General features: G+C 41.0%; 1 protein-coding gene across 2 annotated transcripts; it reads left to right on the top strand.

Moving 5' to 3' along the window:
* The first annotated feature begins 1,935 nt into the window (after positions 1–1,935).
* Positions 1,936–15,552, top strand: CNDP2 (carnosine dipeptidase 2). 2 transcript variants are annotated; one of them, XM_009815423.2, is made up of 11 exons: positions 1,936–2,017; positions 3,932–4,075; positions 6,555–6,717; positions 8,305–8,393; positions 9,290–9,490; positions 10,012–10,096; positions 10,661–10,821; positions 12,782–12,946; positions 13,472–13,613; positions 14,255–14,402; positions 14,846–15,552. In XM_009815423.2, exons 1-11 carry the CDS (start codon positions 1,958–1,960, stop codon positions 14,913–14,915), a joined length of 1,428 nt encoding a protein of 475 aa, XP_009813725.1. In that variant the 5' UTR covers positions 1,936–1,957; the 3' UTR covers positions 14,916–15,552. The 2 variants fall into 2 exon arrangements, with proteins under 2 accessions (XP_009813725.1, XP_009813726.1); XM_009815424.2 differs by lacking the exons at positions 6,555–6,717; positions 8,305–8,393.
* The last annotated feature ends 7,185 nt before the right edge of the window (positions 15,553–22,737 follow it).

Raw genomic sequence — 22,737 nt, forward strand, 5'->3', positions numbered from 1 at the left:
ACAGTGCTGTGAAAAGGTAGAACTGTGGAGCCTCTTTCACGCAGGTAAGGAGGATTCAGTTCTCCAGTCTGAGGAATCTACAGGAAATTCTAGCCCTGGTTTTTAAGAGGGGAGGGGAAGTAATATCCAGCCTTATGCTGTGCAGTAAACTACATTTGTGTTTACAAGTTTGAAGCTGTCTGGGGCAGATTTTTTTGCAGCTCTGCAGTGAGACTTGAGTGATTCAATGCCCCTCTAATTTTCAAGAATACTTAACTGTTTATGATGATACTTAAAATAGTCCCTGACTTAGCAAGTAGTCCAGATCTTGTTTGTGTTGGACAGAATATCATCCTCCATGTAATATGTTGCATTTCGTGCCTGTGCTGTGAAGCTAAAGCCCTGATGTTGCTACAGGAACTGGTTGAGTGAAAGGGAGGGTCAGATGCAGAGGGCTGATGCCTGTGTGCTGGTTTCTCTGAAAAGCTCCAGATGAACCGTGCCTAGGGTCTAACTGCATGTGAGGATGGTGACTTCGTTCTGGAAACCAGGCTTCAGTGAGAAGCATTTCTTTAACTTGGTTATGTCTATATAGTCCTTTTGAAGGTGTTCAATTTTCACTGTTCATGACTATTGAATAGAATGCTTGAGCTGATTGGTGTTTTGGGGTTTTTCTAGTTGGTGCTTAAAACTCATTATCCAAATTTAAATTTGATGGAAGCTGTAAATTAAATAGAAGCCATCTCCAGAGAGTGAAAGGATTTTTGTACGTCAGAGATTGGTGATCTGTGTAAGTTCAACCCTGCTTGAAAGAAAATGCGTTCTGTAAGTCTTTTGTAGATTTGGGGTGGTGGGATGTGCTTATATAACAGTATGCTGTGTGGGACAATCTGCAGCTTGAAAGTATTTGTTTCAGCTATGTAAAGTAGTCAGCTGTGCAAGAAATCTTAAGACAGTCTTACAACTATCATACTTGTCTTGTGACTTCCATGTGGAAGTGGAAGAAAGGCTTAAAGGACCTGGCATAAAGCTGACTGAACAAAATACTGAATCACAGTAGTTGGTGCTGCTGAACATGCTTGTTCAGTGTATTACATGGGCAGTAGTGTTTTTCTCATGGTCCAGGCACTTGGATTTCAGAGGTGTATTTGTAAAGCTCATTATTTTCCTGGCTTAGAGGAGGTGCTGTATCTTTAGTTCTAACTTGAGAAGTAAGTTTAAGCTTGTTGGTTTTGTTGGTTGAGTGGACATATGCCTTTCAAATACAGACTTTGGACTGGTAGGAAGGCAGAAAACTGAGGAGAAGTCTTGGATTTTCTTACATGAACTTCATTTGAAACTAAACCAAAACAAGGAAGTGTAGCACTGAACTGGTCACTGACTGCTTGCTCATGTCCTGCTGGGGCTGGCTTCTGTTCCCGTGGCTTCACTCTGACCTTCTTTGGGAAGGCTGAGTGGCAGGTTGGGACTTCAAAGCTGAAGGAAACACAGTTCTTAAGCTGCCTCCTTTTAACCTCCTTTGTAGAGCACAAAGTAAGTGTGGTGTGTTCTGGACCTAGCTACTAGTGTTCAAGCCTATGGCACACTATTGGTTGAACTCTTACAATAAATGCAACTTCAAAGAGAAGATTTCACTTGTGTAACATTTTGCCTGTAATTCTGCAGTAAAGTGAAGTATGACTTGATTGAGGTATCTCTATAGACAAGCTTGCTTAGTTTAACTTCCAAAGTTATTTTGAGGGAGAGGCAGAAACAGTGGTGTTGAGATTAAATATACTTTTGTTTAGCCACTTCACTGTGTGATTTCATGAGAGGGAGTAGACACAAGTTTTCTATTCACACAGGTTAGTGTGTGGCATTAGCAGTTGAAAGGTTAAAGTCTTTTGTGTTGCTTGATTACTGGCTGTTGCTTTTCAAACCTGTGAAGGTTAAATTATTTTTCTGTCACAGAATCTTCAGCAACAGTATTCTGGTCAAAATGTCTGCTCTTGAAACGCTCTTTAAATACATCGATGAACACCAGGACCTCTATATTCAGGTAAGTTCTTTCAGAGTTTTGTCCTGCAGCACAGATAGCTATGAGATATTAAAAGTTGATAGGTGGTCAGCTTCAAGCTTGTTGTTACACCTATATAATAAGCCTAGTAATAGAGTAATGCGAAGTAACTGGGGAGAGCGGGGAGCAGGCAGCAGGTGTGACTGGTTTGAGTCAAGCCAGAAGACTTTGTTTCTTAAGTTTAGGCATATTTCTGTTGAAAGACATAAATCTCCATGGTAGATTTATTAGGAAATGCTGCATTACTGTCTAGTGCAAGCAATGACTTATTTAGAGGTAGAGTTTGACACAAGCTCCTGAATGTCAAACTAGGTTTATACTGTCTCTCCTCTTTTGAGATGGGAGAGGAACGGTATAAACAAGGCTGGAATAAAGCTTTCTCATATGAAACTGTTCATGCTGAGGGACAGAGGGAGAGGTTACCTTCTGTACTTTGCTGTTTAACTTGCTATTTAATTGCACTTTGTATTGCAGTCCCTTCTGCCTGTGAAGGAATCAGTGGCACAGCACTGTAAAATCCCAGGCAAAGAGCTATGCCAAGTGTTCAACTTCTGGCAGTTGTTCTCACTGATCTCATGTGGGGGGGGAAGCTAAGGCAGCCTTTGGGAAGCCTGAAGGAGATTAGCTGTTCTGGATTCTTAAAGAATGGCAACCAGAAAGGCACAATATGCACAAGCTGTCATACTCTTAAGCCTACCTTCTGTGTCTGTAGACTTTGTGCTACACTGCAGGGGCAGCTGTAGGAAAGTGAGGTTTTAGAAAGCTTTTGAGTGTAATATCAATGGTTAGAGTACTCCTTTAGCAGAGGACAGAGCTGATTTGCCTCAAGTTTCAGCTTGACTAAAACATTATTACAGAAGTCACAGAATCACTATGGTTGGAAAAAACCTGTAAGATCATCAAGTCCAACTACCAACCCAACACCACCAGGCCCACTAAACCATGTCCCACAATGCCTCGTCCACATGTTCCTTGAACACCGCCAGTGAGAGTGAGTCCACCACTTCCCTGGGCAGCCTGTTCCAGTGTTTCACCACTCTCTCAGTAAAGAAATTTTTCCTAATATCCAGCCTGAACCTCCCCTGGTGCAACTTGAGGCCATGTCCTCTTGTCCTGTCGCTAGTCACTTGGGAGAAGAGACCAACACCCACCTCTCTGCAACCCCCTTTCAGGTTGTTGTAGAGAGCAAGAAGGTCTCCCCTCAGCCTCCTCTCCTCCAGGCTAAAAAACCACAGCTCCCTCAGCTGCACCTCATAAGACTTGTGCTCCAAACCCCTCACCAGCTTCGTTGCCCTTCTCTGGACATGCTCCAGCACCTCAATGTCCTTCTTGTAGTGAGGGGCCCAAAACTGAACACAGGATTCAAGGTGCGGCCTCACCAGTGCTGAGTACAGGGGGAATGATCACCTCCCTGCTCCTGCTGGCCACACTATTTCTGATACAGGCCATGATGCCTTTGGTCTTCTTGGCCACCTGGGCACACTGCTGGCTCATATTCAGCTGGCTGTCAATCAACACCCCCAGGTCCTTTTCTGCAGGGCAGCTTTCCAGCCTCTCGTCCCCAAGCCTGTAGTGTTGCATGGGGTTGTGACCCAAGTGCAGGACCCGGCACTTGGCCTTGTTGAACCTCATCCAATTGGCCTGGGCCCATCGATCCAGCCTGTCCAGATCCCTCTGCAGAGCCTTCCTACCCTCCAGCAGATCAACACTCCCCCCCAACTTGGTGTCATCTGCAAACTTGCTGAGGGAGCACTCAATCCCCTCATCCAGATCATCGATAAATATATTAAACAAGACCGGCCCCAAAATTAGTTGAGTTGCAAGGTGGTGTTTTTGTAAAGTGCCTCCCATGCCATAATTCATGTACAGTGAAACCTTTAAATTTTCTTTTTGTAGCGGCTGGCTCAATGGGTGGCAATCCAGAGTGTGTCAGCATGGCCGGAGAAGAGGGCTGAAATCAGACGCATGATGGAGGTTGCCGCGAAGGATATTGAGCGACTGGGAGGCACAACCCAGCTTATGGATATTGGGAAACAAAAGGTATGTGAGCATCTCCATGTCAGCTTAGTAGAAAAAGTCTCTTTAGAAGTCAAGGTGTTTTGCACCAGGTGGCTTCTTATGATCCCAGTAAGAAAGGCACTTGAAGTCCATAAAGTATAATTTAAAATGCTGTTTATTAGAGCTACCACTATAAAGAAAGAGGATAGTATAGGTAATCTTATGTCCCTTCAGATGCTGGGAACTCCAAACTGTGCAGCATCTAGTGGGCATCCAATCAGTGTGCAGTATGCTGTGCAGATCCCATTTGTGGAAATGTTATCTCATTTTATTTATTCAAGCTGTTTGATTCCACTGCCAAACAAGAGGGATATTCACATGAGAACTTCTTGCTGCACTTCTAAAGACAAGGACATGCAGGTGGTGTAATCGCCAGTACTGTGTGGGAACTGCCTGCAAGCTACAGTCAACTGGCTAAGTTTATCCTGCAGCCCAAGGATATGCACAGCACAATACAGGCAGGAAGGTGAAGCTGTGTGTGCAGCATAGCACAGCACAGGCTTGGGTGTACTCAGGCTAACTCCGCAGATTGCTAATGCCTTGATGTCTGATGTTCTTCTGGTCAGGATCACCATGCAAGGGTCTTATGGTTAGTGGCCTAGAAAGGCAGTAGCCTGTTGGGGTGTGGGATAATGTCTTTCCTGCCACACAGTCTGAGCTTCCTATTAAAACCTTTGTTTATAGTAAACCTTGATCATGATCAGTTAAGCATGCTGTATTACATTTTGGGCTGTGTTTTAAATGTATTTTAAATACTTTTCTAACTGAACATGAACAGAGCAGCTGCAAACAAATGTTAGACATTTTTCACAGCAGGCTGGTGTTGGACCTTAGACCTATAGGCTGTAAAGATATTGACTGAAGTTTCTATAAGTATTCCAAAAGACTTTTAGGCTCTTCCCGAAACGTGACAGTTGTGACAAGATTGCACTGCTCCCTTACCAGATACAGAAGGATCCTTAATAGGATGAGTTCCCTCCTTATTTTTAGCTATCTGGACTGCTTTTCTTTACCTGAGAAATGTATGTGCTTATGAGATTATCAGTCTCACCTTAGGGAACCAACACTTGATATGCTCCTCCTTTGAAGTGCTTAGTCACTACATGTCACAGAATAAGACCAATACCAAAATTGCTAGACTAGCATTTGGATAGTGGTGTTGAAAATCCTGTTGTTCTGGAGTGTTAATTTTAGATCGTCATTGTAATTGGTGCTAATGACTGCTGGGTGAAATCTGTGTGTATTGGGACCCTCTGAGCAGTTCTTGCTTTTGGCAACTGGAATACATTTTTTGTAGCTCTACAGGTCCCAGCAGGGAAGCAGCTGACTTCATGTACCCTCTTGGGAGGGAATCTGTAGGATAATTCTAGCTCTGCTACTACCTACATCCTAAAATCCCATCAAAAGTGTTTCAATTAATTCAGAGTTGAACTTGTTCCTTTCATCAGTGTAACTTTTTGGGGGCAAGAACTGATTTTAGAATTTATTACAAGTAACATTTCTATTTTAACTTTAATCCAGCTGAAAGAGTTTAACTTTAGTATTTACTAGTTTTGTCTATACTTAATATGAAAGTCAGTGTATTATGTACATTGCTGCTGTATCAATGAAGGACAATGTAAAGCCACTGGTGAACTTGTCTGATCTTAGTTTACTGCTGCACAGCAGTTTGTACTGTGTACTGATTACTGTACGTGTAAATTCTTGCAATAATGCTTTAATCACTTAGAGCTGCAGTTGGCCAAGGACCATGTAACCTTGGAGCTCATATGAGCAAAAAGTCAAAGCTGGTCTTGATCTGCTGAACAGTGTCTAGGAGTATGTGTTGGCTCACTGGAAAGGAAATACATGCTGACTGATATTAGCATGTGATAATTGCTTATGGGACTGAGCTAAGCTGAACTCTTGAACCAGGTTCATCAGCACTACCCTGCCCTTTCCTTAACAGTGTAGGCTGGTATAGAGAAATACAGCTGTTACGCTGATCTTATTTGGGTGTAGGCACGTGTTATACTCAGTGATACCACTGTCAGGAAATTTTTGTCTAGAGAACTATACTATGGACAGGATGAAAGTGCAGTGACAAACAGTGCGGAATGCAATATTGAATGGAGTTTATCACTATGCTTAGGTCAGCGTTAGATATGGCAGTTTGGCATGCAGACAGCTTGCTCTGCTAAAATCTGATGTAGGATTGTTAGCTTAAAGCTGACAGTTCTGAGTGGCTTGGAACACTCTGACAAGTCCCAGTAATAGTCAAGAAACTTTTACTGGCATGGTGCTGTTGTGCCTTCATTGGCGTACTGCTTCTGGCAATCAGTTTAAGTGGTTTAGTTTTGTTTAGCTGTCTATGCCCCTAATCTCATAACCTCCCTAATGTTGAAGTAGTTCATTCATCTGATAAAAATATGCCACTCTGACATTCTACATTTGCATAAAACTTCTTGCCTCCTGTTTCTAGCTGCCTGATGGATCAGAGATCCCTCTACCACCAATTGTTCTGGGAACACTTGGCTCAGATCCACACAAAAAGACAGTGTGTGTCTATGGTCACCTGGATGTTCAGCCAGCAGCACTAGAGGATGGCTGGGATAGCGAGCCCTTCACTCTGGTAGAAAGAGAAGGTAAGAGCTGTGGACTTCACAAACTGATGAACACTTCTTTGACAAGTGTGGCATTTCTCAGCAGTTCTAAAGTTGTACCCTTGATTGAAAGGGCGAAGGAGAGTAAGAACAGACATGGGTGTTTAATACTGTGGAGATAAAAGATGCAGGGGGGGGAAGTTAAACAAGTAGAGCTGCAAAATCTCAGCTGCTCTCAGGGCTTGTTGCCTTTTCTGATAGTCTAGACTGTACTTGCCTGTTATCTTCCTCGTAGCTACAGCAAAGTCTTAACTGCTGCATTCCATGGTAACAAATTGTTGCCAAAAGCTTTCTAGAACTAGTTTATTGTGCTGTTCACAACTTGCCACCTGTAAGGTCATGTCAGACTGCAGGGATTTTACACCACTACAGGGGACAAACACTCAACACAGCTTCTTTAAAAGCCTGGAGACAGGGGTGGTACAGCAGCCTTTCTGGGTTGCCTTGTGCCTGCATAGTGTGCTACAATGAGTACTGCAGAAGTTGTGTTTTACAGAGCTAGTGCCCAGACAAGTGTCCCTCTCCTATAAATGGGGATGAAGAAATTGTGCGGTAACTCTTGTTGAAGCAATGCATTGCCAGTAGCCAAGAGACTAAAACTTTCTTTTCTATTTAAAGGTGGTGCCACTAACAGCCTCTTCCTTGTTTCATTTGCTCAGTGTTGAATGTCAAAGGTCGTATGAATAGAAGGACATTAACCATTCTTGTTGCATAAGTGTTAATCATTGTCAAGAAAAGTATCTGTGATAACTAGTATTTCTACCTGAGCACTTGGTCATAGGCAGCAGAGTCCAAGTTACTGAGTTGAATTATCTCATCTGATAGCAAGAGCCAGACTTGTCTCAGGCTGTGACTTATCTCGGTGCAGCCTGGCAGTGTAGGAGGCATATTTACCAATGGCTCCTTACCTTGGAAGCTGTCTGGCCTGTTCTGTCATTGTGGTTACACCTAGTGTTTAGGGGTTGTAGTCACAGCTCTGAGTTACAGCAATGTCTGCCTTTACTGTGATTCCATGTGCTACATTTCCTGGGACTTCTCTGTAGCCTGTAAAACTTGTCTTTGACTAAAACCCTTTCTGGGGACATTGGCATTTATCTGGAGAATCCAGAGGAGTGATTGGTCACTAGCTACTGAAGTCTTACTCTTAAAACAAAGAATTATTGAATTGAAGCTAATACTGGATAGGTTTCTGTTAAAAGAAACAAGCTACCTCTTATACCCTTACTGCTGTGTCTGTAGGAAATGATACAATTGTGAAGGATATGGGAACAACTTAGCCCAAGGCAGAGTTACATCTTTTCCAGGCTTGTGTTCAACTCCTATCCAGTGAGCAGCTGGGGGAAGAGGTGCGGTAGCTCTGTAAGTGGGAGAACTATTGCAGACCTGTACCTCTCCCATTTGTATGAGTGTATGAAGTGGGATGTAAAACTGCTACATCAGAAATGAATGTTAATATAAGCAGGGCTAAACAGCTTATCTAAAAGGATGTTTTCTCTTGCAGGCAACAGATGACTGAAGCTTCATCCTAATTTTTCTCCATGGTGGTTAATTTGTATCTTGTTTCTACAGGAAAGCTGTATGGGCGAGGATCAACAGATGACAAAGGTCCAGTGCTTGCCTGGCTGAATGCCTTGGAGGCTTATCAACAAACTAACCAGGTGTGTGCCCAAAATGTACCCTGCTATTTTACATACAGCTGAGTCTAGCAATAAATGTTATCCAAGCCACAAACCTTTGTGAGGAAAGCCTGCTTATTCAGCTGATTGGAGGTCCTGTAAATTCCCTGATGTCCCAGTAGGGTTGAGTTGACTTGCTGACAAGTTAGTCTTGTAGATGCTTAAATTGCACTTGAAACTTTTTTGCTTTAACGCAAGGAAAATACATATGCAAGCATCTGGAGCAGGAGGAATAATCAAATATGATCACCTTCATGTAAGGATGTCAAATTAGCTTGGCCTTTAGCAAAGCTTAATGTCTTACTGCCACTGAGCTCTAAGAAGAGGTTAACTTAGCAAAGCTCCCAGTTTAGTGTTACTGTTTCTGTTCAAGAAAAAGTGCAATTAGAAATAGCTCAGGATGTCTGCTTTATCTTGCAAGACAAGTTGCTATTATGTGTGAGAAGAATTAGCAGTTCTCAAGTGCTGTCTAGGCATAGAATATGGTAGGCTGGATAGACAGGGTAGCTCTGACTCTCCTACTGTGGCATGCAGTTTCCATGGTTAATGTTAGTTTTCCTAGCCCTGTGACTTACCACTGGCAACAGATGTTTGCTGCGCTCCCACAGTTAAGAGGATTGGGAACAAGTTGTTCTAGAGCTTAGTTAAAACTTTTTTGAAGAGTTTGAATTCCATCAAATGAAGGGTGGTGTAAGTGCCCTCAACATAAGCGCAGTCCAAACTTTGTAATACTTTGTGTATAATTAACAAGTTCCACTGTCATGGAACTAATCTACCCATGTCCATTTTTCTGCTTTATACATGACAGATGAAAATTACTGATCTCTGAAGAAGTCTAGCATTTTAACATCTTTAATCTGTTGTTTTTATTTTCAAAGGAGTTTCCAGTAAATGTTAAGTTCTGCCTAGAGGGTATGGAAGAATCGGGATCTGAAGGCCTTGATGAACTGATTTTTGCTCAGCGAGACACGTTCTTCAAAGATGTGGATTATGTCTGCATTTCTGACAACTACTGGCTAGGCAAGAAGAAGCCTTGTATCACCTATGGCTTGAGGGGTATCTGCTACTACTTCATAGAGGTAAGTGCTGAAATACACTGCAAAACTAGTATCAAGCTGAATTTTCTACTGGAGAAGAGTGGTAGCTCAAACTCTTCTATACCAATACCTTTTCTTCAGAAAAGGTGAAACTGACTACTTAAGTAAACAGTTTGTACTAATTGTCTAACTATCTTCCTTTTACTATCCTATATGATACTTGGGTGGGAGGGATAGCTTTCAGATGTGTGAAGCAAGATAAGCCAGCACTTTCACTGGAGGATTATCTTATGACATAGATATCTTCAGCCAGGTATTTCCTTGAGTGCAGGAAGAGATGTCACCACTGAAGTTCCCACGGTTGGGACAGTCAACACTAAGGGCTTGTACTCCACAGAGCAATAAAAGGCATATCTGCTTTAATGTACTACAACTGAGTGGTCTGGTTTCAAAACCAGATGCATTCTCAAAATACGTGCAGCAAAAAGCTAGGGTAAAAGTCTGTGCATTTGACAGTGTTTTCATGCCAAAATTAACTTGAATCTTAATGCACTTCAAACCAGGTGGAATGCAGTGACAAAGACCTTCACTCTGGAGTTTATGGTGGTTCAGTACATGAGGCCATGACAGATCTCATTACTCTAATGGGTAAGAAAAAGCAGGTTTCACTGAATGCATCTAAATGAGTAAGAGCCATTAAAGCATAAGTTTGTTTGCAGTGAGGGGGGTTTCCTAAGGGCTACTTATGCTAGCAAAGCAATAACCAATGAAAAGATGCTTGCCAGGTATGCATAAAACAGGCTGCTGCCTTAGATACAGAAATATGGTGAAAGTCTTGCCAGGAAGTTTTCTATCTAATTTAGCTTCCCTTAAAATCTTGCTGCAAACTTGTATGTTAATTAAATCAGCGCTTTTCTGCAAACTCTTCTACAGATGCTATATTGAACTCCTTGGGAATCCTGCCTTCGAACAGCCAGCCAAACATGTAGCAGTAGAATTAAATACAATTGCAAGGAAGTGCACATTTTAATTAGCTGCAAACTCCATAAGTGCCTTCCATGCTTAGTGGAACGGGCTCTGGGAGGTAAAGGTCAGATTTTCACATTTACAGAATTTCAGAAGGCAAAGACTTCTGTTTCCCATGGAAAGTGTTCACAGCAATGACATCTTGTTTCTTTTGGTTGAATCCTGATATTAGGTGCTTGTTTACAGGTTCTCTTATAGACAAGAAAGGGAAAATCCTCATCCCAGGTGTTAATGAAGCAGTGGCACCTGTTACTGATGAGGAGCTGGCACTATATGAGAAGATTGATTTTGACCTGAAAGAATATGCAAAAGATGTAGGAGCAACAAAACTATTGCATGATACAAAGGTATACTGTACTTCTCTACCCTGATTACTTATGTTAGTTCAAGCTACCTATATTAGTAGAGGACAGAAACCAGCTACTGTGGATACTTGTGCAGTTACCAAGTAACTTAGGAGGCAGAGAATTCATCTGTTGTCTTTAAAATGGTGAGACTGCCTTGAGGATAATTTAACCTACTGTACAGTAGACTGTATACTTAACACTAGCAATTCCTCTGCAAAGTGTTAGGTGCTTGGAAACTTAGTCTAGGTTATCCCATGTTTAAGTCAAGCGGTCTAGGCAACTTTAAGTTTGCTCCTAAGTCTATGTATAAGTAGCATTTCAAACTTGTACAGAACTTTATCCAGTGCTGTTCTTTTAATCCTAGATAAGAACTGTTAGCACTTTTCTGGAGGTCAGATATGACATCTACACAAAGCATCTGATTTCCTATATCTGTGGGAAGTTCAGTAGATTATCAAAATAAAGTAGTTGCTCTAGACATGACTTCTCAAAGGTGAGAAAACAGCTTGATCTCTAGCTGTCATGAGCTTAAGGTTGACATACTGAATGTCTTCGTAGACCTGGCAAGCAAGGACTGTTTTGTAGCCATGAACTAGGCAGCTGTCCAAATCTTTGAACAGGCTCAAGTTCAATAAACTCATGTCTGAAATTCTCAGATCTTGATCCTGGGAGCTCTCCAAATAAATGCTTTTAACTGCATTGAATCTTGCAAGGTATCAGTATTACTAATTTTAAAGTATTACACCCTAGATGTAAATACATCTATCATAAAAGGCAGAAACAAGTGTTGTAAAAGACAAGTTTACATGTGCAGGTCTGTCTTCTGTCCTAGTACTGTCAGGAGGAGACTTCAGACTCAACTCATAGGTATAAGTAACAATTTATATCCTCAACCTTGTCTTAATGCTCAGGTTTATATCAACTGAGAGCCCACAGGCTTCCTTGTTTGGCCTTGTCCTTTGAAGTAATGGATGAAATATAGCTGGCAAGATGCTCTTCATATATGATACTGAACTAAAGCTGTTCAGTCTTAGCTAGACTGAAATCCTAGTTTCACTTACCGAGGGAGTTCTAACTAAGCTGCATGCATGCAAGAAGGGTCTTAGGGCTAAGGAGGCATATGGGAGAGAAGGCTGTAATCTCCAGGTGAGAAACAATGTGTTTGAAAGATATGAACAGTGATAGTTAAACTCTCTTTGAGAGAAGATTAGAGGCAGGTTGTACCTGGAACAAAACAAACTTAACGTTAAAGCCCACAATTTCTAAGTCTCCTGAATCTCTTCAGTGAAGTTCAGGTTTGAGATACTGTAGCTGTCTATACAGGACACAAGTATGTTGAATTCACAGTATCCAGTGTACTGAACAGCTGTGTCCAAGGCAGCAAGGAGGAAATGCAAAAGTATCTGAAACAGCCTAGTAATGGTAGGCAATAGGGCTGGCTCACTTTAATGAACCTAGAGTTCAGTCAGTTTAATGCAATGATATAAATGGCAGGAGCACACTGTATGCCTCAGTCTGCACAGTGGTGAGGCTTTTAGAAAACTTGTGATCTTCATAAGCATGTGACTCAGTGATGAAGGCACCTGCCTGACTTGAGGCAGTGGAGACTAGAGCTTCCAATATACTCCCTACAAACACTGTGCTTGAGCATCTTATAAATGGTATTTGTGTCCTTGTCAGAAGCAGGCTGGTCATGTCCTTTAAGTTCCTTAGAACTAGGAGAAAACCAAACTAGAGCTACTGAATCTTAAGATGCTGAAAACCCAGCTGTTGTATCAAAAGGTGTGCTTAATGGGAGTAACAGCTTCTGTTTATAACTGAGTGGTCTTGAGTGAGCTGCATTTCTCCATGGGAGAAAGCACTGTTTCTTTCACAGTCTTTATTAGATTGAAGAAATTATTACTTTGGGGAACTCTGTCAAACTTTATGTAACCTTGCATCTTTCCCTTTGCTTCTTCAGAGAAATATCCTTATGCATAGGTGGAGATACCCTTCCTTGTCTCTCCATGGAATTGAAGGAGCCTTCTCAGCCTCTGGAGCCAAGACTGTGATTCCTAGGAAAGTGATTGGCAAGTTCTCAATCAGGCTTGTGCCAAACATGACTCCTGAAGAAGTCACAAAGCATGTATGTTGAGATGGATTGATAGTCTCAAACCAGCTAGTGTCTCTAAACTTCCCCTGTTCTCTGTGCCTGGGGAAAGAGTATTTCTGGTTTCTAAAGCAGTTCCATTTGTCTACTTTGCTACCATCTTGCCTGTTCTGCACCTCAACTCAGATAATTTAGGGAATTGCAATATGGTCCCCCACTGGACTGTTGTGACCTGGCTATTCAATTTCTCTCAATTAACTTGAAAGGGCTCAGGAGTGTAAATGCTAATTTAATTGTAGGGCAATTGGATTACCAGAAGTACATATTCAAAAGCATAAGAGTTTGACATACTGGCTAACTGTTCTACAGTATACTGTTAACTTGCCTAAAGGAGATATTCTGGCTTCAGAGCAGAGGTACCTAGGAATAATATAAAATATGAAAAGTATTGCTGCACAGTAGTAGTGACCTGCAAGTCTCTAAGATGCTTTTAGTGTATTGTCTTTATCAGTGTTCATACAAATGCTAACAGTAGATAAGACTGTTCAATCTTTCTTATAGGTTGAAGACTACGTGAGCAAAAAGTTTGCAGAGCTGCAGAGTCCCAACAAATTCAGAGTATACTTAGGCCATGGTGGAAAACCCTGGGTGTCAGACTTCAACCATCCCCACTACATGGCTGGTAGGAGTGCCATGAAGACAGGTCAGTTGGTTTTCCACTTAGCTTTGGGAGGAATAAAGAGCTCTTGTTCCAGCACCTCAAGAAATACTGAGGAGGGCATGTTTGCAGTGTTCTGCACTTATTACATAAGTTTGGCTCACTAAGTAAGGGAGCATGTTGTATGCAATCCTTAAACTCAAGTCTGAGGTACAGGAAGGGAAGAAGCTTGATGTCAAGCTCATTGCTACTATATTGGAAGGAGTCCATTGGTATGGTGTTGCTTTTGCATAAGGATGAGACTGTCAGTAGTTCACATCACTAGTTTAGCCAAAGCCCTTGAAGTTTAGTCATCCTAGCATCCTTTTTAATCAGTTATGCTGGGGCGACTAGACTGCATAGGGCAACTAGAGCAAATATAACTTCTGTGTTGGAGTACAAACAGGCTTTCAGATGAAGTGTTAGTTGTGTAACTGAACTCTGAAAGTCCCAGGACTCCAGCACTACATCTGGGGGGCAAATGCCACAATCCTCTAACCTCTTGCAGTCTGGCTGATTAAAACAGCAAGATTTGGCCAGCACATGGTACAGAAGTGGCTGGTACTTGATTGCTTAAGCAGTGGTAAGGATCTGTGTTGGAAAAACAAATACAATTCCAAATTGACTAGAGTATCACTTTGTTCCAGTTTTTGGAGTTGAACCAGACCTGACAAGGGAGGGAGGAAGCATTCCTGTTACCCTTACTTTTCAAGAAGCAACAGGCAAGAATGTCATGCTGCTTCCTGTTGGAGCTGCAGATGATGGTGCCCACTCTCAAAACGAGAAGCTAAATAGGTAAGAGAATATTTGTCAGTGTTCCAAGCTGAGTTGTACTGTGGGTCTTGGCATGTATTATGGAAAGGACCAAGAAGAATTGAGCTCTTGCATTTCTTTAATTCTCTGGAAGGCACAGTGCTGTTTCTCCCTAGCAGAGAATGACTGGTTGGGTAACTAGTCTGTAGCTGAATCTTGATCTCATTACTGCTTCTGGTTTTATACACTTGAAAGCAGAAACAGTTTTTATACTTTGGTTTCCAAGCTTGGCTACCCTGTACCCCAAGGGTGGCATTTCTGTCTTGCCAGGGGAGATGCAGGGAGCCTGGGAATGGTGCCTGTTGCCTGCAACAGTAATGCCTGTAGTGTCTGTTGCGTGCATAGGACTGATAGTGCAAAAAGCACAGCTACTAGAAATACAGCTGAAACTAAGGCAATGTTAATGCAAGCTATTTTCTTTCCAGGTACAACTACATCCAGGGGGTGAAGATGCTTGGTGCATACCTCTATGAAGTCTCCCAGCTGAAGGACTAAGTTAGACACCTTACCTTTGGGCTTATGGATCAGAAGCCTGAATTTTCTTATAAAATGTCATCAATTATGAAGTCTTACATAGCTCCCCTTTTCCACCAACACTCCACTGCTTTGGTGGGGGAGAGGGAAGCATGCAGTTCCACTTGACAAAGAACACTGTATACCAAAATTATTTCTTTAAATGCTTACTTCAAATGACACAGACTATTCCTTATCTGGCCAGCAGTCCTCAACTGCATCTTTTTCCCCTCTGTATCACTTTGAAGTTGTGGTTTGCTGTATTCCTCCTGCTTTACAGGAAAAGTAGATGAACAGTTTACGCAACTGTTGAAGCAGCCACATCAGTTGTGGAACTGCCAGCCAAGTTTAATGTTCTTATTCCTGGATATGTCTTGGAAGTAGTCAAAGTGACAGATTATGGGGCTATACTGGAATGTGTTCAAGCTGTAGTGAGGCATCTATCTTGCTGAGTGGTTTGGAAGAGCAGTTTGTCTCTTACAGTTTATACCTGTCTGCAGGTTTCAGTTTACAGTGAATTAGGTTATAACAAAATTCACTGTGGTAATGACTACTGGCCATCTTTTTGTAAAGCTGCCTTTGTGTTCCCGAAAGAGAACAATAAATTAATCATGCTCTAGTCTGGCTCTTGGTCTCTGAGGATTAAATAATGACTTGGGAGGGAAAGCAACTTCAGGTAACTTGGGAGGAACTCCTCTATGGCTACAGTGGCAGATGAGCAACATGGCTACACAGACTGTACTTCTAAGGAATAAAAACTTGGATTCCCAGGGCTCTGTCTCCATAACAGCTTGTTGACTTGAAGCAGGTGTTGCTAAATCCTGCTCTTCGAGAAAACAAGGTCAGAAAATGTTCCATTTTGGCTCTGTATGTCAGGTCATCACATTGTAGCACAACTGATGCTACTGTAAGGGAGTGGGTGGAATTTGTAGGTGTAAGTGGGGAGAGAAGAGCATCACTCATTACAATTACTGACTGACATCCAACTTCAAGCTGTCATTGGGAAACATTCAACTCCAACACTTCTGGTATGTCAAAAACCAAGCCCTCTTAAATGTGTGCTAATCTGAACTGGATTTGGCTGACTGTTTTTGAATTCCCTGACCAGCACTAGCAGGCTAAGCTAGGTAAGTATTTCAAGTGATGATGCTTTGCTTTGAGAAGTGTCTGAGAGCATGGTGCAGTCCTGTAGTCTTGCAGCCTGACAAATGGGTGAACAGTATGTGATGCTTCCTCCCTTGGGGGGCAGAAGGCAGGAATGTTGTCTATTTGGTTTTCACTGTTGCTTGATCTGGAGTCTTAATAGTGGATAGCTATTGGGGCAGGGAGGAGGCTTCTGTTCTCACTGTGAAGCTTCTAAAGCTTCTCTGCCTTGTTTGTTTTGTTCTGTTTGATTTGCCATGGAAGTTGATGGCTGGAGGTAATCTGGTGCCATTAAACTTTGCACTTGCATCTGGGGCACGGGCTGAGACCCATGTCATATGCCTGTGTCAGTACTTGGTAGCACCAAGCATCTGTACAAACATGGGGTAGTGGGCTGCTAGGTTCTCACCTTTCAGTGACAGTGGAACTACTCTGATACAACATGCAGTCTACACAGGACAAGACTGGCATGCCTGAATATTTGAAGGTCATTTGTATACTGAGATCAATTAGTTATACAGGATAACTAGTCCTAGCAGTCAGTGTGATAAAGCAGGATAACTAGTCCTAGCAGTCAGTGTGATAAAGCAGGATAACTAGTCCTAGCAGTCAGTGTGATAAAGCAGCTTCCTCAGTTACTGAATTGACACCTCAGACTTCTCTAAATGGGGTAAGTTACATGAAAAGACAATTCCCTGGCTGTTGGTGAGTTTATATTGCTTATTTTCTGCCTATCAATTTGAAAAGGATCAAAACTTAAAAAAATCTAGTTCCTGGACTGAGGTAATGCCAGTTTCTCATAATGTAAAGAAAAAGCTTATTTGGGCAGGAGAAAAGCTGGTAATGTCATGGACTATGTTCAGAAGGTGAGCATGTCTGTAGTTGTCCTGTTTCATTTGTAACTATTTTCTTGAGAATCACTTGTCTCAAGTTCTGCACTGAAGACACTGCATCAGATCCTACACTTCCTGAGTAAGTACAGTATGGCAGAGTTGTGAAGGATGCCCAAAACAGAAGAAAGTGTGTTAAGAGGTTTGTAGAAGAGGCTGTGAAGAGGCTGTTGGATAGACAGCAGAAATATTTTGGCATGGGGTGAGTGTCACAACCCTGTGAAAGGGAGATTAAAGGGACTTTGGCCTGAGCAAAATTCAGGGGCCTGTTTAAGCATGCAGGAGTAAATCACTAAAGTAATGGGCCCTTTGAGAGTTAATGGGATTTCATATTTGTTTAGATGCATAATTTTAAAGTTGGAAATCATCAGTATTTGCTACCTTGTTACAGTAGAGCTTGCTTTAGCTGTAACCTCCCTTGTCCCTGCCTAAGGTGACCGCAAAAGCAGTACTACTTGGCCTGAATGAAGAGCACAGGCAAAAAGGACTTGTGGTGTCAGTGTATTTCTGTAGCCTATCTGCTTCAGACCTGACTCCTTGAAGACTTTTCTAGAAAACTAGTATCTGTTGCAGAGGTCTGGTTTGCTACATCTTAGAAGGCTTGTGCATAGTATGAAGAGTTTGCTTAGCCCAAGTTGCTTGAATAACAGCACTATCATACAATACAGAAGTGTCTGACATGACATAAAGTGTGAGCTAAGCATGAAGCTAAGCATGAAAACCAAACTGCACTGGTGAAGCACAGAACCTCACAGCACCATCTGCTGGGTGTACAAAGGCTGCTTGGCATTTTCCACACAACTTCACAGCATCATTTTTTTACCTGTTACAGTTTACTAAAAGGCTTGGCCACTCCAGTTAATATATAACATGAAAGCTTGTATAATTAATATCTGTCAACTGATGCTCATTAAGACTCCTAAGTGAACTGACTTAACTGCCAAACCAATCTCTGGTTAGGGGGAAGGACTGCCAGGAGGAGGGCAAGACTGCAGATGTTTCAGATAGCTTTGGTTAGCCTAGGTAGCTGCCGTGTATCTTTACTGTGCTAAGTAACTCCTATGTGATGGTAAGCACTGGAAAAATGTTCCGGCTGGTTTTGCAGTTTCTTCCTCATGATCTTTGCCTACAGTCACCATAGCCTGCCTGGGGTGGAGTTATGCCTGGAACAGCTTTACAAATGTGCACAGCTACAGTCTCCAATTTTCCTGAGTAAGGATGTGCCAGCTCTATGAGCAAGCATAAGCCAGGCAATCAAATGGAATGTGGTTATGAACTTCTCAAATCTGATAAGTGTCTGAATCTTGGCTGGGCCTATCGGGGGTACCAACACATGCCTGCTTAACTTAGACTTACTGCTTAGACTATTGCTTTGAGATGGTTTTTTTTACTTGTCCACCACTTGCCTCTTAGGGGTAAACCAGGTAGGAGCTCAGCTTACTGCCAGTTGATGGAAATGGCATGTGGCTTTAAATTGGTGAGATTTCTTTTTTGCAAGCTTCTGTTTAGCTAAGTTATGTCTAAGTATGCTAAACTTTAAATACTAAAGCAAAAGTAGTTGGATCACCTTTGTACCTCCTCTGTGCCCCCAAACCCCAATACAATTTTGCTTTTCTTGTCCAGATTCCCTTCCACTCAGGCTTGATGAAACTGACCAACTCTGCTTTATTTGAAAGATGCAGTTTTATTTAAGGTGGTGAGAAGGTTTGTATATCCTCACTCAGCTATTTTTCCCTTGCTTAAGTAACTTAACTCAGCAGCAGCAGTTTCCTGGAAACTAATTCTGGGGACCTGGGAGGATTACTTGCAGAAGGAAAGGTGACTTCACAAATAGACAGCTGGAAAAAAAAGGATTATCTGTATGCTGCAAAAGCAAAACACATTCTTCTGTCCTGTTTCCTAATGTGGGATAATAGCTGATTCCTGCAAAATTGAGAATGCAGATTTCTGGCTTGTAACACCTTGTTGCTCACCAGATTTCTGGTGTTCTAGCAAAATCCATGACAATGCATCTTGGTATGGAATATGCACTTAAAAGAGTAGCTGGAGTTATTAAAAGCTATTATCTCTAAATGAGTAAGTCCTAACTGCCTTTTAAAATGTCACTTTTCTTTATTTTTGCTGTACTTGGAAAGAATAGCATGCATATTAAAAACACAGTCCTGATTTTCAACTATGTGGCAATCCATTTTAGGCTTATTAAGCACAATGTTTCCTAATTTGAAACTGCTTTTTTACTTGCAAAACAGACTTTGGTTTAGTGTAATGAGTTTGGATGTACTAACTAAATCAAAACTTACTTTTCCATAAGGTTACATAATACTGTCTTAACTTCAAGAACTTCAGCTTTGATCTTGACCTTGAAGCAATGTGATAACATAGACCTAATCTAGATAGAGTATGCGAGTTTGTTCATTCTGTTAAAGTACTAGCTTAAAAACATTACAATTTTTTCAGTGTCAGGTGAACTCAAACTAAAATAGAAGAGATCCATGTGTTAAATATGCTTTTACATCATGAGGAGCCAACTGAGTAAATCACCTTCCTGATAATTACTGAAGTTATACAGGGGATTTAAATCACTCTTCAGAGAATCTGCTTAGGCTACACAGGAAAGCTTAGTAGTGGATAATTTTGATTCTAGTCCCTTGCTAGCTTGATCATACCATTCTACATCATGATGTTAGGTTGTGACAAACCCTGAATGCTAAGACATGTTTTTCTAGTACTTTTAAATACTCATATTTCTATTAATTTTGCATATCCTTAGCAATTCTGAGATTTCTTGAGGACTAAAAATGCATGCCAATGAAATGTGCCAGCTGATGCTGACACATTGGTATGCACTGTCCTCCTGTCTGGGCAGGCTTATGTTCTTAATCATGGAGACAGCCTATGGGCCTCTTATTTCTGCCCTTTAAGCTGGAAAATGATACAACAAATACAGTTGAGCAGCTGCTTTTGTCACTGTTATTGTGTTATGCTCTCCTTTGGAAAAGCAGCCATCCTGTATGCAGTGCATTTGAATTGTGAGACCTGTTGCATCCTCAGGCTGTGTGGTCTCTTCACAAAAAAAGCTAGCTCCACCAAGATAACTTTAAGAGTAACTAGTAGTTATAATCTATAACAACAAATCTGACCCACAGTACCAAGTGCCCATATTATTTGAAAGTGAAATGTGTTCAGTTATTAGATACTCAAGAAAGTCTTTGTGTAGAGACATCTCTTGTGTTAGCTGTTCCTTGTGAATACATGTGCCTTACAGTTGTCCATCACAATCCACTGGTCTGTACTGAAAGACTAGCCTTAATAAAGTTTAAGTGTTCATAAGCAATGTGTATGAATAGCATTTAAGGAAGGATCCTTTGGAGGCTGCTGTTACTGTCTATATATACAAATAAAAACATATTAAAAAATGCTAAATGTCTTGATGCAAAGGTGAATCTTTAGAAGACTATTTTCTTGCTCTTTTGGACAGAGTAAGTAAACGCAATTGCAAATCTGAGCTGTTAATATATGCAAAATTGCAGCCAATTCCTGAATTTCAAGATAGCTGCTAAGAAGTAAGATGAAACTAAATTTCATGTTTCTGAACTACTTAATGGATTTAACGTCCATGTAGTGAATAGTGGAGTCAAGGCTAGAGAGTTCAGAATAAATGCTGTCTCCTGTTGGAGTGTTTTAAATGCTAGTAGGGAGGATTCTGAGATGCTGCTGCTTAATTTCAAGAAAACCTATTAAACTCCTCCTTAGACTTGCAGCAACTTGGAAAGCAACGATATAACTAAACTGAAGTGTTAAAGTAGTAGAATAGCTGCAAAAGACTTTTGCAAGCTAGAATGCTGTATAATATTTGTTTATGAAAATGCCTTTAAGGTGTTATTTTTCAGACTATCTTGCTGTATTAGTAATGGATTGACACCTTCCATTATCAGTTGTGTATTGGCGTATCATTAGAAACCTTTCAAATGCAAAAATTCTGTTTCTTTTGATGGACTTCTTAATAGTACATGCAGAGTACAGAATATCTGGCCTTTGTCTCCCATATTCTTGACTGCTGCTGCTCTTTCTGCTCCTCTCTCCTGCTGTTTTTTCCAATCATTCACATTAGGGGAGCTAACCCTGCAAGGGGGATCCATAGAGTTTCCCAGAAATATGACCAGGCTTTCACTTTCTAATGTGATAGTTATATGTTGCCTGGACTGAGTCTCTTCTACTTTTTGTATTAAGACTGTAGTTCTTCTAATGCTAACGTGGAAAATGCTAACAGGCAATCACCTTGAATTTCAACTTTACTCTCTAGTTGCCACTGCAATAGTTCTCAGTTTTGGGAAGTCGGCACAACAGTATAATAACACTAAATGGAGTGGGAGAAAGTAACTTTCTGTTTCCAAATTCCTCTCCACTAACCTCTTTACTATTTGAGTGAATAGCAACCTGTAAAAATTCTGGCAAAAGAGCAGCTATTTCTGCAAGTCCGCTGGAACATACTTTTTAATTTGCGAAAATGCCAGAAGTTAAGGCATCAGACAAAAGACACTCAAATGTTTCCAGGTGAATCTCTTCAGGTATTGTATGTGTTGAATGCTTAGCTGGAGGACTCAAGTTCAAAGCTGTAAGAACACAATATAAGTTCAAAATACAGTATAGACTGTCATCATTTTCAGGAATCATTTGTCAAACAATTAATAAAAAGAAAGTAAAAGACTTATTTCTGCACAGCTTTGAATCTTGTTTGTATTTCAGAAATATCCTCTAATGTGTTGTCAGCCATATCTTAAACCTTTGTACAAGGAGGCTGCTTGTGATTATTTTAAGGCAGTTGTAATTCTGACTAGATGGATTCAGAAGTACAAATCAAGACTGCATCATGAGTTCAGGCACAAGTTGATTACCAATTCTGTTTTCTGGCAACAGAATTTCAATACCAAGAGATGTGAATAAAGATAACTTGAGTGTGGAGAGGCTGGGAAGAAAGACAGGTAGACAGCAAGTTTCAGAAATAAAGTAGAAGGCTTCATGAGAAAGGTATAAATACATGTTTCTAGAGTATGGGACAGTCAGAGTTTAGTAGCTTCTGGGCTTTAGTCTGCTAATGTTTCCTTTGCACTGATCTGGAAATTATATTTAATGGAATTTGGCTGGTTATGAGCTTCTGTAAGTTTGTAGAGCTGCATGTAATTTGTGGAAGCTTTGCTTGGAGTAGTCTGACACTCATAGATGGAATTTAAATACCTTGAGACGAGTTCATAAGTCCTTAGTTTTTAAAGTTAATAGGAGTTTTGAAGAAGGCATTTGAGAAATGGGAGAATAAAATGTTGACTTTAACTGCAGATAAGTTCATGCATTGATTAGTTTAAAATAGAAATACACTAAAAAGTAGCAAATGCATCTGAGGTTTTTTCATGGAAAACAGGAGCACCAGATTTACCGAGTATTAGATTAATAGAAAACTATGCTGTATTACACTGCCTGCTTTGTGAAAGTGTTCCTATAGGTTATGACAGGTAATTGAGTCATCAACATAAAATATTAATATTTAAGATGATGATAGATTCAATTTTCTTAATGTGTTGTATTTCCACATCTATCTATGTGCAAATATGACACAGATTTACTGGGACACAGCAGTCACCTTGAAGCCATGCTCAGTAACAGCTGAGTAGCGTTATCTGTTCCAAATGTAAAACAAGTTCAGCTTCTCCGACCTCATTAGAGGGAGCTGAGAGTACCTCAGTAATAAATGCTTCTCTAGCTCCTTCCAATAATTT

This window comes from Gavia stellata, chromosome 3 (assembly GCF_030936135.1).
Source record: "Gavia stellata isolate bGavSte3 chromosome 3, bGavSte3.hap2, whole genome shotgun sequence".
In the NCBI taxonomy this organism is placed as follows: Eukaryota; Metazoa; Chordata; class Aves; order Gaviiformes; family Gaviidae; genus Gavia; species Gavia stellata.

What these genes read in the sequence shown, in the direction of transcription:
- CNDP2 (XM_009815423.2), top strand. Translation starts at nt 1,958, where the DNA reads ATGTCTGCTCTTGAAACGCTCTTTAAATACATCGATGAACACCAGGAC. An exon ending in TCTGCTACTACTTCATAGAG is followed by an intron (nt 9,491 to 10,011) that starts GTAAGTGCTGAA and finishes ACTTCAAACCAG; the next exon opens with GTGGAATGCAGTGACAAAGA. An exon ending in CTGAAGAAGTCACAAAGCAT is followed by an intron (nt 12,947 to 13,471) that starts GTATGTTGAGAT and finishes TCTTTCTTATAG; the next exon opens with GTTGAAGACTACGTGAGCAA.